The sequence below is a fragment of the Pocillopora damicornis genome, chromosome 12, assembly GCF_964200805.1.
Source record: "Pocillopora damicornis chromosome 12, jaPocDami1.2, whole genome shotgun sequence".
In the NCBI taxonomy this organism is placed as follows: domain Eukaryota; kingdom Metazoa; phylum Cnidaria; class Anthozoa; order Scleractinia; family Pocilloporidae; genus Pocillopora; species Pocillopora damicornis.
In genome coordinates, this window is record NC_142681.1 from 1,127,015 (window position 1) to 1,153,394 (window position 26,380).

General features: G+C 39.4%; 4 protein-coding genes across 5 annotated transcripts; 2 read left to right on the top strand and 2 right to left on the bottom strand.

Moving 5' to 3' along the window:
- Positions 1-12: 12 nt before the first annotated feature.
- On the top strand, positions 13-4,140 carry LOC113676702 (EARP-interacting protein homolog). Its single transcript, XM_027193388.2, has 10 exons — positions 13-84; positions 445-528; positions 638-714; positions 881-936; positions 1,227-1,392; positions 1,712-1,811; positions 2,273-2,409; positions 2,780-2,947; positions 3,478-3,633; positions 3,802-4,140. Exons 1-10 carry the CDS (start codon positions 43-45, stop codon positions 3,974-3,976), a joined length of 1,161 nt encoding a protein of 386 aa, XP_027049189.2. The 5' UTR covers positions 13-42; the 3' UTR covers positions 3,977-4,140.
- Positions 4,141-4,957: 817 nt separating this feature from the next.
- On the bottom strand, positions 4,958-14,428 carry LOC113676687 (peroxidasin). Its single transcript, XM_089189159.1, has 10 exons — positions 13,168-14,428; positions 12,133-12,474; positions 11,006-11,603; positions 9,806-9,987; positions 8,823-9,079; positions 8,186-8,479; positions 7,428-7,659; positions 6,965-7,105; positions 5,754-5,792; positions 4,958-5,095 (listed from the first exon to the last, which is right to left on the bottom strand). The coding sequence occupies exons 1-7, from the start codon at positions 13,207-13,209 to the stop codon at positions 7,470-7,472; spliced, it is 1,905 nt and encodes a 634-aa protein (XP_089045285.1). The 5' UTR covers positions 13,210-14,428; the 3' UTR covers positions 4,958-5,095; positions 5,754-5,792; positions 6,965-7,105; positions 7,428-7,469.
- Positions 14,429-17,404: 2,976 nt separating this feature from the next.
- Positions 17,405-22,125, top strand: LOC113676720 (prostaglandin E2 receptor EP4 subtype). 2 transcript variants are annotated; one of them, XM_027193413.2, is made up of 3 exons: positions 17,406-18,688; positions 19,130-19,927; positions 21,705-22,125. In XM_027193413.2, exons 2-3 carry the CDS (start codon positions 19,163-19,165, stop codon positions 21,933-21,935), a joined length of 996 nt encoding a protein of 331 aa, XP_027049214.2. In that variant the 5' UTR covers positions 17,406-18,688; positions 19,130-19,162; the 3' UTR covers positions 21,936-22,125. The 2 variants fall into 2 exon arrangements, with proteins under 2 accessions (XP_089045290.1, XP_027049214.2); XM_089189164.1 differs by having other exon boundaries at positions 17,405-19,927.
- Positions 22,126-22,684: 559 nt separating this feature from the next.
- On the bottom strand, positions 22,685-25,808 carry LOC113676721 (serine hydrolase BPHL). Its single transcript, XM_027193414.2, has 3 exons — positions 25,386-25,808; positions 24,627-24,824; positions 22,685-23,831 (listed from the first exon to the last, which is right to left on the bottom strand). The coding sequence occupies exons 1-3, from the start codon at positions 25,750-25,752 to the stop codon at positions 23,524-23,526; spliced, it is 873 nt and encodes a 290-aa protein (XP_027049215.2). The 5' UTR covers positions 25,753-25,808; the 3' UTR covers positions 22,685-23,523.
- Positions 25,809-26,380: the final 572 nt, after the last annotated feature.

The following is a 26,380-nucleotide window of genomic DNA, read 5'->3' on the forward strand; positions in this document are numbered from 1 at the left end:
AGTCTACGAGGTTTCCTTCAGCGGCTTCTGTCTAAATTCAAAATGGAGGACGATTCCCCTGTTATTTATGGACTAGAGTTGAACGTAAGTAGCTTCTTGATAACTCAAATTAAGGAGAGGAAGCATCATTCAAAATTATGCATTTAATTATTCGTGTGATTACTTCTAATTCCCGGATAAAACCAGGCGATCTCTTTTTTAATAGGGTAATATGCTATAATATTCGTCACTTCCCACACGTCAATGAAAATTTGAAATTCCTCGATTTACCTTAAAGATCCAATAATATAATTCTCCTATTTTATATATACTAAGAGGGAAATTATTCTGGTAGTAATTGTGAATATGATGAAAAAATGGTAATAGGGATTCGATGCCTAACGAGAGGGAGAAAAGAGGCTTTCCTTAATTACTCTAACTTCTGGTTACTTTTTTTGATTATAGGCTCGGGCTCTGGTCCCCCAGCATGCGGAAACAGACATTATAAGGTTCATTGTTGGAACTCAGTCACTTAAATATGAAAATCAGGTGAATCTTTATGCTATTTTTTTTCTCTGTTGGTCTGGTTATTTACACAAGCTAAAAATTAAAGTTAAATTTGCTCCAAGAAATAAAGGCTAGAATTTTATAATTCCAGATCCATCTGATAGACTTTGATGATGAAAGCAATGTTATCAATAAAAATGTGTTTATGCATTCTGTTGGAGAAATATGGTGAGTTCAGTGCATCAATGCAGTTTTATTTTTTATGTTCCATCAGTTTTTCAGCTTGATATGATCTTATTGTTCTCTTACTTATTACTGTTCTATCCAGGAATAATATTCTTTGGAGATAGTTTTGCCAGTAATTAAAGATTCTTTCCCATTTCTGACATTCTAGGTCAATGAACACTAGTCCAACAGATAAGACTCTCTTAGCAACTTGTTACAATGATGGTAAGATCTTTTTTACTGAATCATTGCAGCTATCTTCACTGTAACAGTAGCACAGTTCATGTACAGTGCATGTCTATCATTGTGATTTGGTGTTCCAGGACTAATATACACTTGTGGTCAATGAGCTGCCCCTTGAATATAAAGAACACTTCATAGACATGTATATTGATAGCATCAGCAGTATAGAGGTCTAAAAACTGTTCAATGTCTTCTAAACATATTTCTCTATTAGGCGGAAATTTAAATCACATTTCTCAAAACAAGTAATTATTATATTTTTAATAATCCAGTGTCTGAGTCAAAAGCTGAAATACATGGTGCTCTATGGAGGATTCCCCCAGTAGATGACACAGAGCCCCCTGGTTTAGACTCCCCTGGAATCTCCCCTGGCAGTGGGTATTCTCGATCGTTACAACTTATCTACAATTTTGACAACAAACATGAGAATATGAGAAGGTTGGTTCACACAATGTAACTGCTTTATTTATTCCCTTGGGCTTATTTCTATCTTAGAGGTCTACTTTGGCTGGGGGTGGGTTTAATAGCACTAGCTATTTTTCAAGGGGGATGTTGAGTATTTAGGAGGGCTGTCAAATACAAGTTTGATCCTAGGTTAGGGCAGAATGAGGAGAAATTTTTGTCAACAAAATTAAGGCAAGATTGCTATACAGTCGAACACATGTACTTGAAGTTTATTTTCACCCAAATGGTTCCATGTTGTTTGTTTTCTTACTTTTCTGAGAAGAATTTACTTCTATATTTATTTTTCCTCTAGTGTGTTGTGGAATCCATCTGGTGATGGAAGTCAAGTTGTAACTGTTTGTGAACAACATCTAGACCTGTGGGATCTGGACAGAAGTGCATCAACTGCAGAGGTATTTCAGTGATAAATAAAACAACAAAAAAGAACTAATGAACCAAGCAGTAATAGGAATTAAGTGGTAGCTATAAAGGTCAGAATGTGAGCAGATCACACAATCATTCCCCCTTCCCCCATCTCCTGAAAAGAACAAAAAATGAATTAAAATAATGCACTCAGCAAAGGCTCATTCAGGAAGTGATTCTTTTCCACTGATTTCAAGTTAAACTGAGATTTAAGAGTTGGCTTTTTTGGAAGGAGGAATACAAAGAAAACCCCGTTGAGCAAGGAAAAGAATCAACAACAGGCTTAACCCAAATGAAATGCCATGCCCTGAAATTGGACCCAGACTGAAGCCCTCTGCACCATTCTTGCCTTTCAAATCATTTGCCAATTCAAATTTAAAAGGTGTAAAGGTGAGCAGTGGCACTGGAGACAAATGAGGGACTTATTGGCCACCTTTGTTTGATTCCATAGTCAATTGACTCAGCTCTGCTGGAGGGTAAAGGTCAACCCAAGTTCACAACAGGGCGATGGAACCCTCACCACAGTGGTTCTCAGATTGCCACTGCAAATGATACAACTATTAAAGGTTGGGATGTGAGGACAATGAGGTAAGTTTGCTTTTCTTAACTTGGCAATATTTTTTTTCACACTCTGTTCCTGTTCTTTTACCATAAATTGACTCTAATCACAAGTCAGACCATTAGTGGGAGCATGGGCAATTTCCAGTAATTGAACCACATGAAGTTATCACGTTATCATGTTTGAATGACCTACCTACCTACCCTCGTGTGTGGGCCAACCTGAATCCAACACAGAGACATAACAAAATGACACAAAAACATCCAACAAGCATCTTAATATTTCTCCACTTGGTAATCATTCTTATTGTATAAGTGTCACCACAAAACTAAACTGTTAAGAACCTCACCCAATATTATGCTCTGCCAATTAAAAATGTTGTTGTTATTTTCATTCCAGGCCTGTTTACACAATTGAGAGTGCACATAACCAGTTAGTGCGTGACTTGGACTTTAATCCAAACAAACAATACATACTTGTCAGTTGTGGTGATGATTGCAAAATGCGGTTCTGGGACACTAGGAACACTACTGACCCTCTGATGGTATTACAAGATCATTCACACTGGTGAGGAGAAGGGTGAATGGTCCCTGGTCATATCATGCACTGAAATGACTAACTGATTGCCTAAAACTCTGACTTGCTGATACTCACTGGCTGAGCTATTCACTGTCAAGGACACTTACTGACAGAGAGATAGACAGACAGACAGACAGAGAGACCGACTGGCTCACTGACTGTTTGACTGCCCAACACTCAGACTTACTGATACTTACTGACTGAGCAATTGTGACTGTTTAGGACACTTACTAATAGACAGACAGACAGATGGACTGGCTCACTGACTGATTGACTGCCTAACACTCAGACTTACTAATACTTACTAACTGAGCAATTGTGACTGTTTAGGACACTTACTGACAGGCAGACAGTTAGACAGGTAGACAGACATACAGATAGGCAGACTTACTGGCTCACTGGTTGACTGGTTGACTGATTGACTGACTGACTGATTGACTGACTGACTGACTGACTGACCGATAGAATAGCTCTTGTAAACTGAAACTGATTGACTAAGTGTTTGCTGCTCTTTTCAGGGTGTGGAGTGTGCGGTTTAATCATTTCCATGATCAACTTTTACTGACATCAAGCAGTGACAGCAGGGTTATTCTAAACAACATTGTGTCTTTGTCATCGGAGCCATTTGGTCATCTGGATGAGGAAGATGAAGACGAAGGTTTACAAGACAAGGGGTAAGTCTTTATTGCAGGTGTGGCTTGTCAGAGCATGCAATGTGGCTGACTCTGTTAGCAGGAAACATATATAATGCAAATTGGCTACCCAAGTTGGCAGCGTGTATTATCCCAAACAGTTGCTTGCTTGCAAGGAAAAAATGACGTTAGTTTTGCTCTTTTTCCCAGGTCCAGAGAGCCGGTAAAAGATGGAGTCATAGCAACATTTGATGAACACGAGGATAGCGTGTATGCTGTGGAGTGGTCAACCGCTGACCCTTGGGTGTTTGCATCACTGTCATATGATGGACGTTTGGTCATAAACAGAGTTCCAAGAGCAGAAAAATACAAGATCCTTTTGTAGAACGTGTCATAATTAAGGAATAATGAGAAACCCCTTAACACAGTTATCTGGCATTGATGGCAGCGTGGAACTTTTAGTGCGGGAGAAAGGGCTGACGGGAAAGAGGAAGAGGAAGAGGAGCAGTCAGGAATGGCTGGACATCAAGAGTTATATATAATTGGAAAGAGAAACTTAAGAGTTTGCGAACGAAAAAGAAGTGAGGTGCTTTGGTCTTATTTCCATGGAAAGTACAAGGCGTTGACTTAATTTGCATTGAGCATAATCGTATCCGTCAATCGACATCGCTGTTGGTCCGTTAATGGAACATGCGTAAGTTACCCTTTGAGAGTGATTCAAGGTCAACTGTTAAAGTCTAATGCCCCATTCACACCAAAGCTTAAACATGTTTAAAAGTTGTTTTGTTAAACACAGTTTAATTTTTTTTTTCTTCATAGAAACTATTTAACCGAATATTTTTGACTTGAATGTAGCACATTGGAAATGCAAGTTAGCAAGTACTTGAATCCAATGGAAAATCAAGTTTTTCAGTTCTCTGTTTATAATTTTCATTCAATGAAAACCAGTTTAACAAAACACGTTTTGCTGGTGTGAATGGGGTATAAGGTCGCTGAGAAAGGTATCGCGCTCTTTAACTTAGGCAGTTACTGTCTGGATTTTTTGCTGTCTGGTGATGGCGTGATACCGTCTTGAGTCAAACTTATACCATTTATCTCGGAGGACCGGAGAGAAACAAACAGAGTATCTAGGCATAAAAATAAATACCGCGGCAACGTTCTTAAAGAATTTATTTTGCGATCAGGAATTCTAACAATGTCCGAGTTTACGGTCAGGAAGTTTGGATCGTCACCTCACCTGCCTCGAGAGGAGGAGGAGGGCCAGGGCGGGGCAGTATATACGAAGGGCTCCTCTGGTAACTTATCTCTCAGACCCCAGTTTAATAGTAGAAAAGACAACAGTGAAATCTGTCAAATGTTTAATGAATATACGTTTGAAACAGTGCCGTACAAAAATGATGACTTTTATCAGAATGTAGCTAGTTTCCTTGATCATTTGCCGTCCCACTGAACTCTGCAACTCGCCCGTTTTCAGCTGTTTTCTCTATGGTCTGCTTTTCCCCATCTTCGAGAGAAAAAGTGTAATCCTCAGAATTTGTTAAACCACCAATTCATGATCCAGTATTACCAGTTAAATTTCTCTGTTCTTAGGATTTTGAGCAAAAATATGTCACTTACAATTAAAAGGGTGTAGATGTCTTATTCTTGCATGTAAAACACGAAATATAAAAGAAATACCTCAATTATTTCAACTGTGGAATAAAGACTTTATTAGAAGAAAGACGACTAGATCGATGTTGAATATAAATGAATTGGTGCTCTTCATTTATAATCATCATTGGTTGACCCGAATGTGGTAATGACCTGTGATGCACAGTCATTTGATAATGATTTCCCTTCCCCTTTTCCGACATTTCTAGAAGTTTTAATTTTTGTCTCAAAAGTGACGTATTTTAGGCTATAGAGTGACAGTTGCCAAGTCTTCTTACCGAGCTCGGCTACGATCCCTTGTAATATAGTTGAAAATTTCTAGTTTATTTCGTATATTCTTCTTTATTAGCCGTCAAATTGCACGAATCACTCTCGAACTCATGAAGAAAATACAGAACCTACGCCGCATCAGTATTAAACGACTACAATCAAATGTTAAAGAAATATTCAAACTCAGGGCTATTATCAGTAACATTCTGACCTCTGCTATTCTGTGCAAAGGTACCACTTACAATGATCTGCTCCAAAAAGAATTGGCTTTCCATTTTAATCTGGAAAGAAATTATCGTTCATTGAGGTTAATTCTCCATGTTTCGAGACTAATCGAAACTGAATATTTCTAGTTGCTCGGTGCCTTTGTAATTTTAAAATCCCAGTTGAAGGACCTCTCATCCCTTCTCTCTCATCCGTTCTCTCTCATCCCTTCTCTCTCATCCCTTCTCTCTCTCATCCCTTCTCTCTCATCCCTTCTCTCTCATCCCTTCCCTCTCATCCCTTCTCTCTCATCCCTTCTCTCTCATCCCTTCTCTCTCATCCCTTCTCTCTCATCCCTTCTCTCTCATCCCTTCTCTCTCATCCCTTCCCTCTCATCCCTTCTCTCTCATCCCTTCTCTCTCATCCCTTCTCTCTCATCCCTTCTCTCTCATCCCTTCTCTCTCATCCCTTCCCTCTCATCCCTTCCCTCTCATCCCTTCCCTCTCATCCCTTCTCTCTCATCCCTTCTCTCTCATCCCTTCTCTCTCATCCCTTCTCTCTCATCCCTTCGCTTCTCTCTCATCCCTTCTCTCTCATCCCTTCCCTCTCATCCCTTCTCTCTCATCCCTTCTCTCTCATCCCTTCCCTCTCATCCCTTCTCTCTCATCCCTTCTCTCTCATCCCTTCTCTCTCATCCCTTCTCTCTCATCCCTTCTCTCTCATCCCTTCTCTCTCATCCCTTCTCTCTCATCCCTTCTCTCTCATCCCTTCTCTCTCATCCCTTCTCTCTCATCCCTTCTCTCTCATCCCTTCTCTCTCATCCCTTCTCTCTCATCCCTTCTCTCTCATCCCTTCTCTCTCATCCCTTCTCTCTCATCCCTTCTCTCTCATCCCTTCTCTCTCATCCCTTCTCTCTCATCCCTTCTCTCTCATCCCTTCTCTCTCATCCCTTCTCTCTCATCCCTTCTCTCTCATCCCTTCCCTCTCATCCCTCCCCCCTCCCCCCCATCCCTCCCCTCTCACCTGGTTATAGGCCAATCTAATCGAAAACAAGTGAGAATAGGAAGAGACCTCACATTGCATGTTGAATTTATCTTTAAACAAACCGTTTTTTTTAGATATAGACATCCAATGCTTTGTTTCACGGGAAGCTTTGGTTTAAGACTTTCCGAAAGTAATGTTGGTAAACTTACATGGATGTCCCCACCCCACCCAGCCTAAAGAAGAAAGAAGAAAATCGTCTCCTTACGTCCTTCAAGGTTGCATCCTTCACAGCATCGTGTTCCTCCTGTCCACTTCCCTCTCTCACTAATTGACTTGTCTCACTTTCCCTCCTCTTTTTTTGTTCCATGCCACTTTCCCCTTCAGCCTCAGTGTTCAAGCTGTTTCCCTATGCGTGCGGATTTCATAATTGAATCAGAAGATATTATCTTTGTACCACTATTTTACGAAATGGTCTTCTGATAATTTGGGCACGGACATGAACTTGAAGGGGCTTGGGTCCCTAACTCACCAACGATTAGCTTGGCTCATGGCACATCCTACGGCGAGATGGGGGATGGCTGTTGACTCGTACATACCTAAAGGTGCATGGCACTGAAGTGGGGAAGAAAGGAATGACGGGAAAGCGGGAGAGGAGCAGTCAGGAATGGCTGGACTTCAAGAGTTATATATTATTGGAAAACCTATACAAGACCGAACCGAATCCTTACCTCGTATCTCCATTTGCTGAGATCTGCATAAGGAAGTTGAGCTCAGGGCATTCTCTCGTTTCCCGAACCTTCTTTTAACATGGCCATGCGCTGAATTCTATATATTGCATCACTGTTGTCGCAGATGATTTTAGCAGGAGAAGCTTTCTTTATCTCCTTCAGTTGATCAGAATTAAGTCCGGTTGGCGAGTCCAAGTTTTGGTACCAAAAACGATCCCCTTTTCGCAGATTTCTTAAAAAGAGAAAAATTACCTCGAAAATTGTAAATGCTCTACCTTCCTCTAGGCTATCGATATTCGGTTGAGTGTAGTAAATCCTAACCTAGGCAACCACAACGGCAAGTCAGAGCGAAGCGCAAGGGCAGGTACCACAGAGAGCGAACGAGAACTCAGAGTAAACACGAGCAAACTGCCCGAAGCGAGGGAAACGTAAGTCGCTGAGCGAAGTCAAGCGAAGCCAAAATCACCCCAGCTAAACATTTACGTCCACCTGAACAGTTACTTAATGAGACTACCGTTGTTTTGCACAACCATACGATAGTCAACAATCGTTAGGGTTGCTATTAATTCAGAGCAAACACCTTTAGCTAATAAACCTAAAATAATAAAGAAGGTATTAAAGCATTGCCCAACCTTGATCACGTCCAGTTGTTATTTCATCTGGAAAAGTATGCACCTCACGCCACACCGTCGCACTTGTATCAATTTTTTTTTACACCACATAAACAATGAAAAATTTTAGTACATTTAGGCACTTACTTGAATCCTTCGGCTAAAATGTGAGAGAAGGTCGGCCCCATTGCCCCGTCTGCAACAGGGGTTTCCAGGAGTCCACCAACATACAAATCCACATCGTCAAGATCACCATACAGATTTATCAGCTCAGACTTGAGCTCGTTTGGAATGCTTCTTTTACTCACGTTAAAGTGGTCCCTGAACTTGACATATGGTGGAAGGCCATGGTCTCTGCCTCGCTGGATATTTATTGCTACAAGATCAGCGGTGACTCCCGGTCCAGGCTTTAATTTCATTGTTAACGCCCATGAAAAGAACCTTTTGAACAAACACAGCACCCTTTTGAACAAACACAACACTCTTTTGAAGGCCGAAAAAGGCTGAGAAACATATCACAGGCCAAGCCGAGGAACAGGTTTTCCAAACTATACCCGCTACAAATTTCAATGCCATAGAAGTTTTGCACTGGGGCCAAGTAGCCCACATTGCCCTTCCCCTTCCCCCCTGCATTTCGTCAGATCCATATCAAGACCGGTACCCTTTCATACTCTTAAGTGGAGAGGGAGAAAGAAGTGTGTCGCTCAAGAACACAACAAAATGAGCCCAACCAAGGCTGAGGTAACTTGTGGTCTTGTTTCAGTTACAATACATTCAATGTTACCTATCAATTTTCCTGGCAGATTGTTCCAGCATTCCATTCAAGATACTATCCACACCTCCCTGCTGTAAATTGTACAGAGGAGTCGGGTTGTGCATATCGTCTATGGGCATATCAAAGAAATCAGGCCTTGTGTACATATTGCCAACAGTACTGTGACCAAACCTTAGCGCTGCGGCTCCAAAGCTGTTCGCAATGGAGGCGTCAGCGAATTGGTCGTATTTCCATGGCCGGTTTGGATTCAGTTCGTAATCTTGAAGCTGTTAAAAACAGTACCGATTATTCTATTTACAATTGTTGGAATTTTTTGTTGCAATCATACGAGTTCGTTTTGAGACTTGTCATAGAAAAAGAGCTTATATCGACTGAGTGACGTAAAACCAAAGTAATCACAACAGCGAATCAGAAGAGAGGAAAATATCAGAAGTAACCAATGAGAATTGAAACTGCCTGAAGAGCATGTTGGAATTGATTTTTAAAGCAATTGAAACTTCCAAAACTTAAAAGTTTTGAATCCTAGTAATTAACAAAGTGGCACGAGTTTTCTGAGCTAATAACGCAGCAAAGTAAACTAATCAAAAAGAGCGATATCAGAATTATTTCGAAAACCTCAGCAAAATTCAGAACACTTTTGCGTTCTGATGATAACGTAAAGGGAGTAAACGGAAAGAGTCACGTAAGTGACGTCATTATTTCGGCAATTTTTAGGTGAATGTCAAAATAATCGTCATTGCGCTTGTGATTGGTCCATGAAACGCACGCATCCTTTTCAACCAATCAGGCGTTTTTTCTGTTCTTAATTTCGTTTCTCATTAGCTCTTCGTTCTTACTTCTTAGCGTAGGTGATCACTGCGAGTTTGGGTTCACGACGATCAATTGAAAAGTTCACTAAAAATCAAGACATGACACATACCCCGTCAAATAAACAGATGGATTTAAACAAAAAAAAATTCGTGGTATTGTTACAGTTTCAACAAAGACTTTACCATTTGTTTACTGAGTATAGTTGGGAGGTACTCGCTATATGATATATGCTGCATCATAGCTCCTATGATTTTCCTTGTTTCTTGAAAAAGCCGTTCTTTATCCCAGTGGGGGTTTATCTCACGCAGTTCTAAGGCAATCCTGTTGTGTTCTCTCACCCAAATAGTGTGCATGGCAGCTAAAGCTTTAGGAGACAAAAGAGAAGAAAGTACATGATTAAAGGAAGATGTTTTCCGTCTCGTCACGAGCGTGGAACAAAGCAAAATATTCCGAGTCCCCATTAGGAATCGAACCTCACACCTTCGGATTCCGCGCTCCGAATCAGAGTACATTTACGTGCTTGCAAAGTACATGTTTTTAAAACGTGTTGCACACACAACTGTTAAATAAATGAGTAAAGAGGGTAAGTTTCTACAAGAAACCATGGTGCTGCGTCGGTGGGAGAATACAACAGGGTAATTTAGTGTTATCAACAGAGCTGGTTACCGTAAAGAGCTTTAAAGCTGACGTTTCGAGCGTTAGCCTTTCGTCAGATCGAATGGAGAAATTGTGGGTTGTGTGCGTGTGTTTATATGCAAAAAATGGAGCTACGCTATTAGTAGGAATATGGTGACGAAAAAAACAAAAATAACTTATTTGAATGGAAAGCGCCCTTTGATAACGTGGGGATTAAGGGTACCGATTTGAAAGATAAATTTTTGTTCTAGAGTTTTGCGGCTTTCCGAACTGCTAAATGTAGGGAAAGGCCGCAAACTGCCATATGCTGCTCAGGATGATAAGGGAAATTGGGATTAACTTTAGGATACACTGCTGCGAGTCATTATCGAATCTGATACCCCATTTTACTGCACTTTTACTTCCCTACTCTAGCTAGGGTGCAGTCCTGCTTTTCCTCCCCGGTTATCGTGGACGGAGAACATTCCTTTCTTTCCGTTTTCCAGTATGAACGGAAAACTTTCTTTAGGTTTCCAGACCAAAATAGCTGTTTTTTTAAATTATCTGAGCGACGTAGTATGGATTAGGGCTTTCGTTTTGTTTTGTTTAGTAAAGAAGGTGGTGAGAGTTTTGTAGGCCAATCACAGCGCAATCAAGGAATAATTTCAACAATCAAACGAAAGCTGCTCTTAGTGACAGGAGCAGAGACTACATCCTAATGATGCAGGTTAAGAAAAGCTGTGAAACAGCCATGTCACTTGACTAACCTGGACTAACATTATTCCTTTTATAGTCTCCTGTGTAAAAGCAGGGAGTGTTATTGCTGTATGAGCGGCAAAATACTTTAGGATCATCAGCTTGTAGCTGAGGTAAGAGTGGCTTAACGGCCTCATTATGACAGGTTGTGCGAAGAAGACCATTCAGTGAGTTCATATCGCGTACTCTTTCCACTTCCTCCTCGTTGTTTCCGTAGACTTGTGAGGCGTCTAAGGCAGTGGCACTGTTAATTTGCTCTTGTACACCCTTAAACTGACACCTTGAGGCGCGCGTCATTGGAATGCATTCAGTGAAAACAGGGTCGTTTGATATGTTTGCAATGGTGATCCCGAAGCATTCTGTGGTAAGATCACTACACCGGTCGTCACAGACTTCATTTCCGTCATGCAATGTCAAAATTATATCGTGCGTAAGGAATTGACCAAACACAGACGCCATGTTTGTGCGTTGTGGGGATTGGGGTGACTGTTGCCATGGTGACTCTGGGTTCTGACTTTGAGGAAAAAACATTCGACTGACGGTCCTTGCGTTTGGCAGAGGACTGACCGGCGCTATGGTTGGAAACAAGGTGGAAGGACTTGAATCTGTCTGTAAGAGAGAAATGCAGTTCAAAAATTGACGCCAAACCCCTCTAAAACCATAGCACAAGCTGAAAACAGTCTTATTAATTTCCAAAAGTAAGAACAATTATGCAATTATGCATACAATTAAATAATTTATCTTTCAAGTAGATTGCTGTCTAGAAATTTTAACGCGTAGGTAAACAGAACAGATAATATTTGTCTATTTAATAATAAGTATTTCTAGTGTTCTATGAAGGGAATTGGAATATGTTTCTCTATTTGGTGGTTACTTAGCGAATATCGAGTGTATACCCGATGGATATCCGGTGGTAACTCCGCAATCCGTTAATTTGTTTCGCTGGCACTTATCCGCCGGTGGATAACGACGAATCCCCCTTGTTAACATTTGCCCATCGAGTTAACTAGACCAGAGCCAAGTTATTCGAAGTCACAAAGAGTCAATTACGTTCCCAATTTATCTGATCTGTTCATGGTATTTGGTTCCTATAAACTTATTTGTTAGTCAAGCGGAATATATAGTTCTAAAAAATGACCTTCAAGTACCTCGGCAAGGATATTTTATTTTGGTAGCTGTTTGGTAATAGTCTTTTGAAGGCGGTCATGGCTGCGCCCCAGCGTGGATTCTTAAGATTATTACATTCACCATTCTGGGAGCGGTATTGATTTAAATCATGGCAAACAAGACCAGCAGTTACCATGCAGGGTCGGTGATGGGGGACGGGACTGATGACGGGACGGGGGACGGGACGGGGGACGGAATGGGGGACGGGGGACGTGATGGGCGGAGATATGAACATGGACATAGACAGACAGGGAACAAAGATCAGTCCAATCACAAAAGTAACCATGTTCATCTGGCAAGGGTACTTAAGTAGCTGAAATATGAAAAAAGACCAAGTTTTCACCAAAGCAGCAGTAGTAACACTTTGTTCAAAGTAGATAACGAAGATGTAATGAAAATCTGAACTGAATGAAATAAAACTTAACACAGCTGCGGTAGCATGGTAACCCCAAACCCCGCCCTTCTGTTTCAATTCCAGTCCCTTTCAGACCAGATTGGTGGGGAGAGCACGGGGCAGTCCTTAGAAGCCCTAGATAACTGTAAATTTTTAGACGACAAGTACGACTGACTTGTCAAATTCACAGACATTTTCCCACTTCTTACAGCCTACGAATGGGACCGGCATCGAAAGAGTAAATTGTATCTTCGTACGTCCTACTGAAGAAACATTTGTGTTAGCGAATAAGTGATATGATATTTCGGTTTTCATTATAGCTTGCCGTAGGAAATTAAAGGATCTTGGCGATACCTTTTTTTCAAAAAGAACCTTTTTTCGTTGGAACTTTGAAGCTGAAATTGCCCAAATGTTAATAGCATGCTATTGAGGAACATTCGATACTTGAGCGCTCCCAAGAACATCCCATGCTTAAAACAAAAAAACAAATCTAAAAATTCGCTTTAGTTTCAGCCTTGTCTACAAAATAAGACTATCCTAAACAAAACAATATACTGGATTAGATTGTATTCAGTTACTGAGTGCTTACGATGTACTGATATGAAAGCAAACCTTCAAACGAATTTTTATCCGAGCTTGGCTTGCTTCAGGCATCTCCCGGCAAAGCTTCCTTCAACTGAGACCAACAACAGGAGTAAACTAAATAAATAGAAGAAAAATTCTGCACAGTTTCATAAGATTAACACCTTTCATACAATACTGTGAGAAACATTTAACGCCTGAGAAAGACCCAGTTCACAATAAAACAATAACCTCGCTCAGGTAAGATATTTGCTGAAATTTCAATCTCAAGCCTCATTTACGCCACATTTTTCTCGTGCATTTGCCACCCTGTTGTGATTTTAATGTTGTTTTACTTTTAAGTTAATGGATAGAAATACTTTCTTCTTAAAAATTCAGTCAACACTTTCGAAGCCAAGCTTGAGGGTGGAATTGGCTTTCCTAACCTAAGTATACGTAAGAATATTAAACATGCACTGTAGAGGAGTGTATCAACACAATTCACGTTTTCAAAATTTCCGGTCTTTAACACTTTGCAAACAGTTGTTTTTTTCATAATGAAAAGCATTCCCAAACAAACAAACTGAACACTGACACCCAAAGAATGGAAATCATTCGCCAGCGCTGCTGAATTAAAGGTTGATTTTTTGTTTCTTTGCCACCATAAAAATCCGCATATTCGATCAGAATTACCCGCACAAAATACTAAAAAAGGTTTAACTGTTAAAGTTATAGGAAGTACACATCAGTCAAGATCAAGCCAGTAGCACTCGTGTGTTTTATATAATTCTCGTTGGTGTAAAGAAAAAAATGACAATGAAGAAGATATTAGTCTTTAAAAAGGCTGTTAAGATTGTGTTAAATAGATGTGTCTTAAAGCGTACATGTTCCATTACGGATGCTTGAATTATATTGTGGCCCGCTATGAAGTGTTTACGATCTGATTTACGATCAGACTAATTTTTACACCCACTTAGAGGGCAAAAGGCCTGTTGACTTTAAATCTTCTTTAGCCAAAAAGTGACGTTTGTATAATTTCAGCACAAAATTGTACTAAATACGTAAAGGGGTAAGTTTCTAAAGAAGCTGTGGTGCTGCGTCGATGGGAAAATATAACAGGGTAATCTAGTATTATCAACTGAGTTGATAACGTAAATTGGCTACCGTCAAGAGTTTAAAAGCTGAGGTTTCGAGCGTTAGCCCTTCGTCAGAGCGATTGACGAAGGGCTAACGCTCGAAACGTTAGCTTTTAAACTCTTGACGGTGGCCAATTTACGTTATCAAGTCAGTTAATAATATAAAATTATCCTGTTGTACTATAAATACAGTTTTTCTACGACACTGCTAAACGGGTCTCAGTGATATACGAATGATCTGAAACTCAAATTTGAACGTACACTTGCTGGTCAAGAATTAATGATGTCAAACTTTGCCGTTTCAGTGACAGAGATAATCTTGCTGGTAACTTAACTAAAGGACACTTTTAAATACATCAGCATATTGATGCACACTTTTAAACAGTCCTATCTTCTGACTAATGTTTCACTTTTTCATTTAATCGGCTTTTAGAAGCATCAGAAAAGCTTTGGTAACTTTGCTTTTAATCATGCATTCAAGTTCATCTAGAATCGTTTAAGGAAACAGAAACTTTGGTGTTAGTTTTATGAGCAATAAAGGATTTAGTGCGCATTTTCCGCAGGATAAACTCATCTAAACACTCGAGTGGTAGGAAAAATTCGGGAAAGCTGGTTCACTTGAGAGGGTATCTCTTTCTCCTTCAAAGGCACTTAGCGGTCAAGGAAACACGGGGGATTGGCGACGAGCGAGAATCGCGAGAGAACATGGGCCATTAACAGGGCCATTATTGTCTTACCTGAGAGAGGCATGGGTAATAGGCAGATTCAGATATGAACAACTGTTACTTCTGCCGGAGAAGATGATGAGTCTCGTGGTCTCGTGGTCTCGTGGTTCAAACCATTTACTGTGTACGATTCAGAACAGTTCAACAGTCATGTGCTCAGAGCTGTCAACAAGGATAGTTTTATCTTGGTTTTATTAATTCATAGATGAACACGAAACGGCTTAAAGCATATCACTCCACGTAAGCTGTGAACAAGAGGAAAGAACGTGATAGACGATAACCTTTGTTGCTCGTAACTATGAAGCTAACATTGGGTTTGGCTGGGATAATTTAATGGCATCTGTACCATACCATACTAAAAACATAACAGAATTGGAAAATAGAAAATCAGGAACCAAGAGCGAGTGTTTAAATATATGTATATATCTCAAATGTGTCACGTGAAGCAACGATATGTATACATCATAGCTCGGCTCAAGCCAGCAGAGCGATTGTAACAAGGGGGCGCTCATTTTGACCGTCTGACAAACTACTGATATTTTTCACCTTCATGTTTCTTTTATGTTCGTTGTGTATGCGTTGTTTTTTATTACAATAAAAGATACTCTATTTGTCGAGAATGAAAAACTCGCCCCTATTTGATCTTCGAAGAATTTTAAATATGTAATAGCGTAGTTTGATCGTCCGGGTGAGTGCATTCCTTAGAAGGACTGTTGTCGGTAGTGGTGACTGACGTTTCGACAACCTGAGCGGAGGTCATTACCCGAGTCAAGTGAATGGTTGGTGTCAGTCGAAAACCATTTACTGTGTAATGTTGAATACGTTATCATAATTCTTTGTTTTTGCATATATGATGTCTATACAAATTGTGTGGATGTTGACCATGCTGTACCTACGCTATAACATTAACCTAATCCAGCTACCTGTCATTTTCAGCTGATTAGTTATTTCAGGCTGCTGGTACCCTCCAATTATCATGATCATTATTAGTCAATCATTAATGACTATAGCTTGCTAAAAATTTGAGGTTACAATAAAGGTGTTGTTGTTAGTGTAACATGGAAAATGATGTTTAATTAATTTTTCACGAGCGCGGGAAGAAGAAAACGCATCAATCCTTGCTGAAGCTTCACCTTTTTTTAAACACCCACCACAAGAGAGAGATCAATTTTAATTTCTCTTTGGCTGTCTCAAGCGTTGTAAAGACACGGAGTTCGTATGAGTTCACGTCTGACCTACAAACAATACAAAATTACCACGCAAACACTTTTAAACCAATCAGAGTGGACACACATACAAATTCAGTAAAATTAATATACAAGTCATTGTACTGACATGACAATTGAAAAAAGCGGGAATGACGCCAGCAGCAAATTATTTCTATTGGGAAAATATTTCAAGTGGCGTTTTCAATAATTGAGCGAATTTAGCCAAGTTCTCTTAAGAAGAGTTAAATGGTACTTAAACTTGCAAATGAAGGTTGAGTTCGTCATAGGTAAATAACTTCTTACTTGACGTCCATCTTCGCTTCTCTCCTTCGGTCTCTTTGCAAAAAGCGACTAAGCCTATGTAAGTACGATTAGTTGCTAGTTCTATAACGGAGTTTTTCTTCATGGGCCAGACTGCCATTCAAGTACAAAGTATTATCTCTTGACATCATTTTTGTGTCCCTGCGGATAAATTCTCTTCTTTTGTCGATTCGTTCTGTATGAGAGTTTAAGACAATCCAGTTGTACAAATGATGGCTAGGGATTAGTGGTCTGATCCTTACATTTTGTTGTGTCGTAGAAAAGCATAAATTTATTGCAAACTTCGCATTTAGTCATCTTTTAATGTCAATGAAAATATACCGGAACTTAGTTAAATTATCCGGCAAATTTGTGCAATTTTCGTTAACAGCTTTCGACATTGGAGGCAATAGGTCATGTAATGATACTTTCCTTAAAAGTTCGATATGCTGATGTGAACAAAGCCAGTTGATGGCATTTTCACATAACGAAAGGAAAAAAATATAACTATAAATCTGTCCAGTCAAGAGCCTCTGTTAGTTTCTTCTTTAGGGAAGATTTATTCCAATTTATGCTCTCTACTATTTCTCGTCAAAGTAATTAATTCGATGGCGACATGTCGCATTTTAAGCGATACTGTAACGTAACATTTTAGATGTTAAAGTTGGGAAGCGAGCACTGAAAGCATATTGTTTGTTGGTGAATTTTATCGGAGCACAAAACTTGTGACGTAAATCCAATCGCCGATCATAACAGTAATTTCATTTCTACCAGTAGAGTAACAACTTAATAAAAATAAAGGTAAACAAATTATTTTACATTTCAGGAGGTAGCTTTAAAAACTGTTATGAAAGAGAGTTCTTTTTTCGGTAATTTGATTTTTGAGGTAAGGTTTGTCGATCTTTGGACTCAAAATCATCACTTTTTCGTCTAAATATCCATTGTTTTTTTTTTTTTAGCTTTTCCCTTTTTACCACAAAGTCTTCGGTGCTAAGAATGAAAAAGTGATTTTCAGTTATTAGCTTGTCTGATGCGCCATGCTGTGGACGGCTTTACGGTTTTCCGGCAGCTAATTTTATTTCGGTTTTTGTAGATAATTCAGACAGGTTTTCCAGCTTCTGAATGCTTCTAATATGAAGGGTTTGTATGTTTATCTGGTTTTTTTAGTTATAACTTCGAAAACTTGTTCAGCTCTGGATTGTATCATCTGTTATGTATTTCCCATCGAATTATGAAAAAAATAATCATTTACGTTTTAGTCGTTTCTTATCCTGCCTCGAGAGAGATCTTTCGGTTTTCAATCACAATTTTCAAAATCTACATAGACTAAAAGAGAGCCGATCACGCTTTAAAAGCATCTGCGAAAATGCAGTAATGTAAGCAACAGAAAGGCTCATACTAAAAGAAATTGTCCAATTTGAATGACAACTAAAAATAACTTTTGTTTACGTTTAGGATTTCTGAAATATTCAAAGGTGTAAAACTACGAAGCAGTTAGGAAATCCATTCTGATTATGAACTTCTTTGGTAATATGTTGTTGAGAGGAAACATTCATTGTTAATAAACGATCTATTGACGGGTAATTCTGGTGGAAAGAAAGACTTCTGTACAACACGAAATGAAAGTCGTAATTTTGATATCCTAATTCCCTCGTAGCATCTCGCGATAGTAATTTCAATCTATTTTAGAGCAGGGTTCTATCTTTGTTTATCCAAAATTCACCTTTACCTTGTACTAAACCCACAATTTTTGTCATGTACCTTAGTCAATATTCAATATTTTTATCACGTTGATGTTTTTAAGAGATGAAAGAAAAGAAAAGTCTTTTTTCAATCTACCCGAGTCCATAATTGCAGGTTTAATCCAGTAGTGCTTTCGTTTCTTTACATTTAGAAGCCGTTCGAAATTATCGACAGTGTGACGTATTCTCTCTAATCGTTTTTTGTTAATCTCCTAAACTTAATTTAAGATTTTACTTCATTCATTCATGATATAGTTTTTGCGGCCAGATAGCTAGTGTCTTTTGTGCACTTTTGTGTACTTTTGAATAAAGGCAGAAATACGTTGATTTACAAGTGGCAACATGATGCGGCTCACTTAGAGTGATTTTAACGTAGACGGACTCCGTGAAGGCAGCTACTCCGCAAATCGTTTCTAAACCTTTTGGTTTTCATCGACACTCATGGCCCTGTAACCAAAAAGGTCAGTTGTGCCATTTGACAAATTCACCATCAACCCTTACAGCGTGAAACACTCATTTGACAGTTACTACTGGAGAATCTAGATTATGTAGATATAAAAGGCCAGATATTTTAAAAGGACAAAGAAAACGTGAAATCTCGTACGTTTCAAAACGTGAAGCCCTACTATACCTTATAGCCCTACTTGAATCGAAAATGAAATTGTGCGAGATCGTGGTGTTCACTTATTCTCCGGCTCAGAGGACCAAACAACCGACGTTATTTACTATTCAGCTCTTTATGTCAAACGATCTTCGAATTCACGAAAACATGGCCTTCATTTTGAATTTTTAAGTTTTTGAAATTTAATGTGTAGAGTATAAATCTAAGCTATCCATACCAATATAGCATTTTTTAACATATACAGAAAATTATATCAGTTGTCATTTTTTTCAATTTTCAGGAACAGCACAGAGGCTTGCTTGATTTCTGAGATATGGAAACCAAATCAGAAAACCACAGCAGTGATTACGAAATTAAACAAAATTTCATTCTAGGCGTTTGCACGATCGTCTATGCATTTGTGACTGTATTGATAAACTCCATAGCCGCCTATTATTTGCTTGTATTTAAAAAAGTGTCATTCAGCAGAAAGAAGTATAATGATTTACTAATGGGCCTTCAGGCACTCATGGGAATTCTTTTGGCGCTTACCGGGTACACTTGGACAGCGGTTGCTTATCTGACAGGTGAATGGCCTGCGGGAAAAGTCGGTTGTTCAGTGAGCACGTTATGTTTGCTGTTCTTCGGGACAATGACAGTTATGATAACATTGGTTATGTCTGCGGAAAGATTTATCGCCATGTGTTTTCCTTTCTACTACGAGCAACTCATAGAATTTCGCAAAATTGTATCAGCAACTGTGTACATCTTCCTACACGCAGGCGCACTAGCGAGTCTCCCTGTTATATTAAAAACAGTCGAACTCACAAAGCAACCAGTACCCATTTGTTTGTACTCGCTTTATTCACAAAGTTTACGAGAAGAAGTCGTAGTACATGCGTTTGTCTGCAATTTTTCACTCTGTATTCTTCTGATGCTCATCATGAACCTGTCAGTGTTAAGAGCTTTGAAGAAAATGGACCGGTCAGTTGGAGTGGAGATCAGGGCTCAGTTTGGCGCAGAGAAGGAATCCATCATCCTGTCCAATCTGACAGGTCTCATGGCTCTTTTTTATTCTCTCTGTTGGCTGCCCATTGTGGTAAGTGGTTTAAACAATTTTCACAAGAGTGTTAAAAAACCGAATGATGATCATGTTTTTGTGTCTGCTGCATTTATAATGCATGCAGACACTTAGATAAGCTGTAAAACGCGCGACCAGCTACTTCATATACGACAAGATCTCGGATTTACTCTTGACGTTTAACTGCGGATTCCATTTGGTGACACGATACATGAAGTATGCACGGAGGGGTAATACTTTCGGCCCGTAATACTTTCGGCCCGTAATACTTTCGGCCTGTAATACTTTCGGCCTGTAATACTTTCGGTTGCAAACTTCGTTCCTCAGGGGAATAATCTATCCAATAGGATACGAGGAAAGGACAAATGAAAGAGGTCGTGACAAACTACCGATTTCCGGGAAGACTCGGAACCAATCAAATCTGAGAAAAGGACAAAGTCAAATTCGTCAAACCATGTGCTTTCGAAAAACGTTTGGGTTGCGTCGTATCGTCCTGATTTCGTTCGTCAAGCCAGGGTGTATTATTTTTGCTTGTTTAACTACTGGCACCATGTAACACACCATAAGAATAATGTAACATGCCTTGTGATAGCTCGCGAACGAACGAGCGCACGAACACTACGACCTATCAAAGACTCTTTCCCTACCGCCTCGGCCAATCTTCGGCTAATCTTCGGCTAATCTTTGGTTTCTCGACGAAAACCTCGATTGGCCACTCTTATAATTACTTGTAAGTCGTTGAACAATCTCGCTTCCAAAGCCATATTTAACCAAAAAGAATTGAAAGTCGACGAGGTCAGTATCCTGCATTTGCCATCAAAGTATCCGTCTAGATATTTTGAGTTTAAAATATATCCCCCAGCGTGAAAGAAATTAAAATGAAGCCTGATGAAGACACACAAAACTGACGAGATGAACAAAACGAAAAAGGACATGAAGAAAAACAATCACAAGGAATGTAGCTAAATCTTTCAAGATAAACGGGCCATGGTTATAATGGTGATAGGAACGAGTGGAGTCCAATTCAGTCTGTAATCATACCAGTGACCGCGAAGCGGGAGTCTGCTTTGTCAACCAAGATTGTGATTATAGACAGAATTGGACGACACGAGGACCTCCCACAAATTTATCATAACCGTTACAACTTCCGAAAAAAAATAACATTTAGGACAAATATCTTTGGTAGAGAGGATGTCTATAGTAAAAATATTCCTCTATTTTGGAAATTCCCAGTTTTTTCCAGGATGAGTGGTTTTTGCTATGGTTATTGTGATCAGTTCTGTGATTGGTGGATCTAGCTGAGTGGACCTATTGTGTTGGCTACTTCAACTGTTCGATTACAGGTGTCCGATCACAGGTGTCCGATTACAGCCAACTGTCCAATTACACAACTGTACAGAATGATAAGTGAAAAATAAATCAGCTAATGCACTAATCACATTTGAGGAAATTGTAATGGTTATGAATAACTTCCGATAATCTGTATCTGATGTTCTGAGTGTTCACATCAGATAATTTAGTATTAACAACTGAGTTGAAAACGTAAATTGGCCACCGTAAAGAGTAAAAAAGCTGACGTTTCGAGCGTTAGCCCTTCGTCTATCGCTTTGACGAAGGGCTAACGCTCGAAATGTCAGCTTTTTTACTCTTAACAGTGGCCAATTTACGTTTTCAACTCAGTTGTTAACACTAGATTACCTGCTATACTCTCCCATCGACGCAGCACCTCAGTTTCTTCAGAAACTTACCCCCTTTATTCATTGTCCAAATCACTTTTTTTTATTATCATTTTCAGATTCGAGTGGTGCTCATTTATCATGTAAATTGGCGCAGCACGTATTTTGATCTATTGGCGTTTGCGTTGTCCACAATTGACCCGTTTGTGCATCCAGTCACGTGTATACTGGTGAGCCAGCGATACCGAGCAGGTTACAAGGCTGCTTTGAAACATATCATTTCCATATTAGGAAGTCGGACAAAGAACCGAAACGGCGAGTCGAAAGTGCAGGAATTTCCTGTTCCCTGAAGCTTTTCGAAAGTCAACAGTGCTGAGAAAAACAACAGGAAAGGCTTGGTAAATGTCACAGATTTACTATCTTAGTGTTGGTGGTTAATGTTCGTCGAAATAAATTGAAAGCTAAAGTAAAGAACTCCACGCAGAAATTTCTGACAGTGTGAAAAAGAGCAATGAATACCACAAATTGTACAGCATTCCGAACCGCACGTCTTAGTAAAATTCAGGAAATGTCACTCGACTGATGTGTGGTGTTTTATCGCCTTTGTGTGCCATTCTCGAGAGTGGGCTGACTTTAGAGCGCTATTCAACTGTGCGTCCATAAAACAAATCTTACGCAAAGCTTGGCACAAATTAAAATTCTGAGTCCCCTTAAGAATCGAACCAGAGACCGTCCACTTTCAGCCAATAAGAACTAAGAAATATTTCTAAAGTAACCAATTAGAACTCAAAGTAGAAACATGTGAACTGCCCTGCGCGCGTGAAAACGCGGATTACCAATTCGCGACCGGCGTTAGTTTTACAACGGAGACCTGAAGGTTAAGAGGATGGCCTGAGTTTTCTGAACCAATCACAGCGCAACAAAAGGGATGAACCAATCACAGAAGACAAAAGGAATCCCTGAAAACTTACGGCAACCAATCCAAAATTACTCTATGGATAAGAAGCTGCTTGGGATTATTTGGTTTGGAGGTGTTATGACATCCAATCTTAAAAAAAAAAAAAAAAAAAAAAATTCACAGAATGACTTAAGGCATTACTTACTTAACTTCGATGGTTTCACAGCTAGGGAGCTTCCTGGACAAAACCATGTCTCTTTAACTGCTTATCCCACTACACGTCGCAGTTTGAGCCACACTTCGCTACCGGTGTCTATCTAACTCTTGTCTTCCAGCTTCTGTTTTGGTTCGTTAAATGCATCTAGTGTGTTTGGATCTTTCCCAGCATTGCCTTCTTACTTACTAGTCCTCTTTCTTTTCTTCCATTTACCTTCCTACTAAGTTAACTTTTCCAGACTATTCTCTTTAAATAACCGAAACATCTGTTTTTGTCTCCTAAAACCTGTACTGGACTGCAAAAAAATTAACCTACAGCAGACAACGTCACCTGTAAAACTGACATATCATTTAAAGAAATCACTACCTGAAACATCATCTCCTTCAGTGTAAAGTGTGTTCGGTGTATATCATTGTCCCCTCTACTAACTATGGTATAAAACTGTAGAAATAATTCTGGAAGCTGAAATAGTTTCCTTTTCTTTACACATTACAGAAGATTTAACTTTTAAAGCTTATCTTCACTAGTTACAATTAGAACTTTCATAAAAAAATGATTGAGCTCAATTATCACTTTCAAGATTTGCGTGTTCATTTGAATGAAATCTGTTTAATAATCTACAACCTTCCCTCATCCATGTGTTTCAAGGTTTATTCTGTTTCTTTTTAGTTCATCAGCACTTTTATACTGTTAATTTGACATGCTGCTGTTATCCAATCTCTTGACATATTGGCCAGAGTTGAACTAACTAAATACTCTGAACCTTTCTACAGGAAAAAAAATAATCTTTTATAAAAACAATGATTCTTAATAGAACATGGGTTTAAATTTTTGATTTCCCTTTAAAAAACGCCTTGATGAGTGTGTTAAATTCATCAGCATATCTAAGGTGAAGGTTGTGTCTTCCTTCAGGCATGACATGCAGCTTAGCACCCTTAATGTTGGCATGTAGATACTCCGGGTGAAATTGAGGCACCAGGGGGTCCTTCTGCCCATGTACTACCAGGGTGGGGCAATTAATCTTCTTCACAGCGCTGGTACAAATGTCACCACCTCTGTCAGTATAAAATCGACTTATGCCATCTATCCAGCCACTGTTCATCTCTTGGAGTCCTTCTTTTCCATACAAGGCTAAAATGAAACCACAAAGAGCTTAGAATACATAAAAGCTCCAAAACATGATATTGCTGAATGGAGTAAAGCCATTTTGGTGCTAGTAAAAATGTTTTACAAATACTTTTTAACATTAACACAAAATAAATACATATTAGGAAGGACCCTTAGCTCTTGCAGCCCCCCCCCCTCTACTCAGGAGTATGAATGGATATCAGCCACCTGTGAGGGAAGCCTGAAGAAATTCTAAAGGGGGGGGGGGGTAACCTGTGATCATAAGGACATACCCTATGATTGACTGACATGCCATCAAGGGGCAGCAGCAATACACCTTATCACTTCACACTACGCAAACCAGAATAAGCTCCTGCTAGATGAGCTACTTTGCTTGAAACCAGACTTAACCTTTTTCAATGACTGATGACATCTGAGAGAAAATGTCTGAGACTAATAAAGATATGAGTTGTCATTGAAAGCAGAGAGGTAATTTGTCTGTGTTTGCATGAGAATAATTACCCATTTGGTGCCATTCTGGTGATTTCAGCGCGCTTCTGCTGGTTCACCACATTTCGGTAATAATTTTTGGAGAGGGATGAAAGAGTATGCTCAGTTTACCACCATTCCTAAATCTGCGGATACTCATGGAGTTTGTAGGCTCTTCGGATGAGGATATTTTAATGATCAAAGTGCAAACAAAACGTGAAAAAAGGCCAAAAACCTTCAGCAATTCAGAAAAATAAAACTGTTCACTAACGAATCTTTCTAAGGCATGTTTTAAGAAAATCCACATGGTATTCATTAGAGATGTCTTACCCTCTAAAGGCTCTCTCATCTTGGGGCTCCATTTTGATGTGTCTCTGATGACTTCATACAGCTCAATATCTTTAGCTGTTACAGTGGCATTAGCTCCCCAAACTACCAGGTGATGGATACTTTTAGGATGTGCGGCGGCCAGTATCATGGCAGTTATTCCCCCATCACTCCATCCCAGAAGTGAATATTTAGAGTGGCCTGAAATGAGGAAGTTTTCAGACTTTCTTTACTCATATCAGTCATAAGATGGTTTCTCAACTACAGTCGAGCCTCGATTATCCAGACTCGTTGGAACTAGACGAAACAGTCCGGATGATCGAGGGTCCAGATAATCCAGAAGATATGTATAAGCCAATCAGACCTCATTCGAGTGAGCATCCGAGTGAACAGCGAGTGATGCTTTTGCCTTTTCAAAGCAAAACAAACTAGCCTCTACTACACTTTTTAACGCTGTAGTTTTAAAGAGATTATGGTTTCGGATATCGATCATGACTAATAAATATTCATGACAAAATTGGGACCAGAGAAAAGGTCCGGATCATCGAGAAATCCGTTTAATCGAGGTCCGCATGTGCAGCTATTTATTTCCATTCCAACAAACTTTTTAACTCTAAGTCTTATTCTAAGGCTTTGGGTATACGATTTTTAAACCTTTAGCACAGGAATTAACACGAATTTTCCTATCAAAGACATCATTACAGATTCGAAAGCCAGTTTCAATCAAATTTTAAAGTGGGTAAAATCAACAAATTAACTCACCAAGTACCTTCATAAGAGACGCAGCATCATTTGCATCTCTTTCAAAAAAGTCAATTGGAAAATCCCGTTTTGGAGGAATCGATTTTCCATATCCTCGAGGATCAAACGCTATAACTGTAAACTCGTCCTTAAGTCCCCTCAGCTGCGGACCAAAATCACTTTGCGTTGATCCCAGAGCACCAGGCATACATAAAACAACATGGCTGCCTTGACCAGCAACTTCGTAATGAATGTTGACCCCGTTCACATGGAGTTTAGAAGAGGCGATGCTCATGGAGCGGTGTGTTTTCTTTGATATAAATTTAAAATTAGGAGTTTTAGGAAAGAAAAAGGTTCGAACAAAAGGCCGAGCCAAAGAGGTTGCCATATCACATTTCCTTATAAAACTGCAGACCACCAACTCGTGGTCAAAACAACACCTTATTAGATATTCACAACACTGACGTCAGAGGTTTCCTGGAAAAACTGGATCAAGGATCACTGGATTACCGGATCACCGGATCAAGGATCAGTTCAAAATGAATCAAATAAATTCAATAAATTAATAGGCATGACTGATTGCTCGTCTACGTGACTCAGTCAAGATCTCTCTCTGTTGACAGGCAGGCGTTGTTTTTTAGCCCTTCCCCGTTTGCCGACTTTCACGCTACCCTTAAGAACGCTTGATCGCAAGTTAGATAAGAAACTGTCTATTCTTGATTCCAGTGTAGTTTTCGGGGATTTTTATTAATAGTAAAAGCAAACGTCTGTAATTTTATTCGTTCACTGGAGAAATGAAAAGAGAACCTTTTTTTTGTCATTCAAACAAACCTTTCTGCACTAAGACATTTGTAAACACGGCCCATAGACGACAAAATCACCATTATTTTCCAATTCTTTGCATTTTCACCCAAGCATTTGTCGATTTAACAAATAATTCCCAGGTTTTCTGTTTGACATTGAGCTGGATATTTCATCTGCTCGCGAAAAAGTGGTTTAAAAAAAGTCACGTTCAC

Coding starts and splice junctions, on each gene's coding strand:
- LOC113676721 (XM_027193414.2), bottom strand. CDS start 25,752: ATGGCAACCTCTTTGGCTCGGCCTTTTGTTCGAACCTTTTTCTTTCCT. Junction 24,825..25,385: donor GTCTCTTATGAAGGTACTTG/GTGAGTTAATTT, acceptor TCCTCATTTCAG/GCCACTCTAAATATTCACTT. Junction 23,832..24,626: donor GATGAGAGAGCCTTTAGAGG/GTAAGACATCTC, acceptor GTTTCATTTTAG/CCTTGTATGGAAAAGAAGGA.
- LOC113676687 (XM_089189159.1), bottom strand. CDS start 13,209: ATGCCTGAAGCAAGCCAAGCTCGGATAAAAATTCGTTTGAAG. Junction 9,080..9,805: donor CTATACTCAGTAAACAAATG/GTAAAGTCTTTG, acceptor TGTTTTTAACAG/CTTCAAGATTACGAACTGAA. Junction 8,480..8,822: donor TCTGCCAGGAAAATTGATAG/GTAACATTGAAT, acceptor TTTGTTCAAAAG/GTTCTTTTCATGGGCGTTAA.
- LOC113676720 (XM_089189164.1), top strand. CDS start 19,163: ATGGAAACCAAATCAGAAAACCACAGCAGTGATTACGAAATTAAACAA. Junction 19,928..21,704: donor TCTGTTGGCTGCCCATTGTG/GTAAGTGGTTTA, acceptor TATCATTTTCAG/ATTCGAGTGGTGCTCATTTA.
- LOC113676702 (XM_027193388.2), top strand. CDS start 43: ATGGAGGACGATTCCCCTGTTATTTATGGACTAGAGTTGAAC. Junction 1,393..1,711: donor AAACATGAGAATATGAGAAG/GTTGGTTCACAC, acceptor TTTTTCCTCTAG/TGTGTTGTGGAATCCATCTG. Junction 2,948..3,477: donor TTACAAGATCATTCACACTG/GTGAGGAGAAGG, acceptor TGCTCTTTTCAG/GGTGTGGAGTGTGCGGTTTA.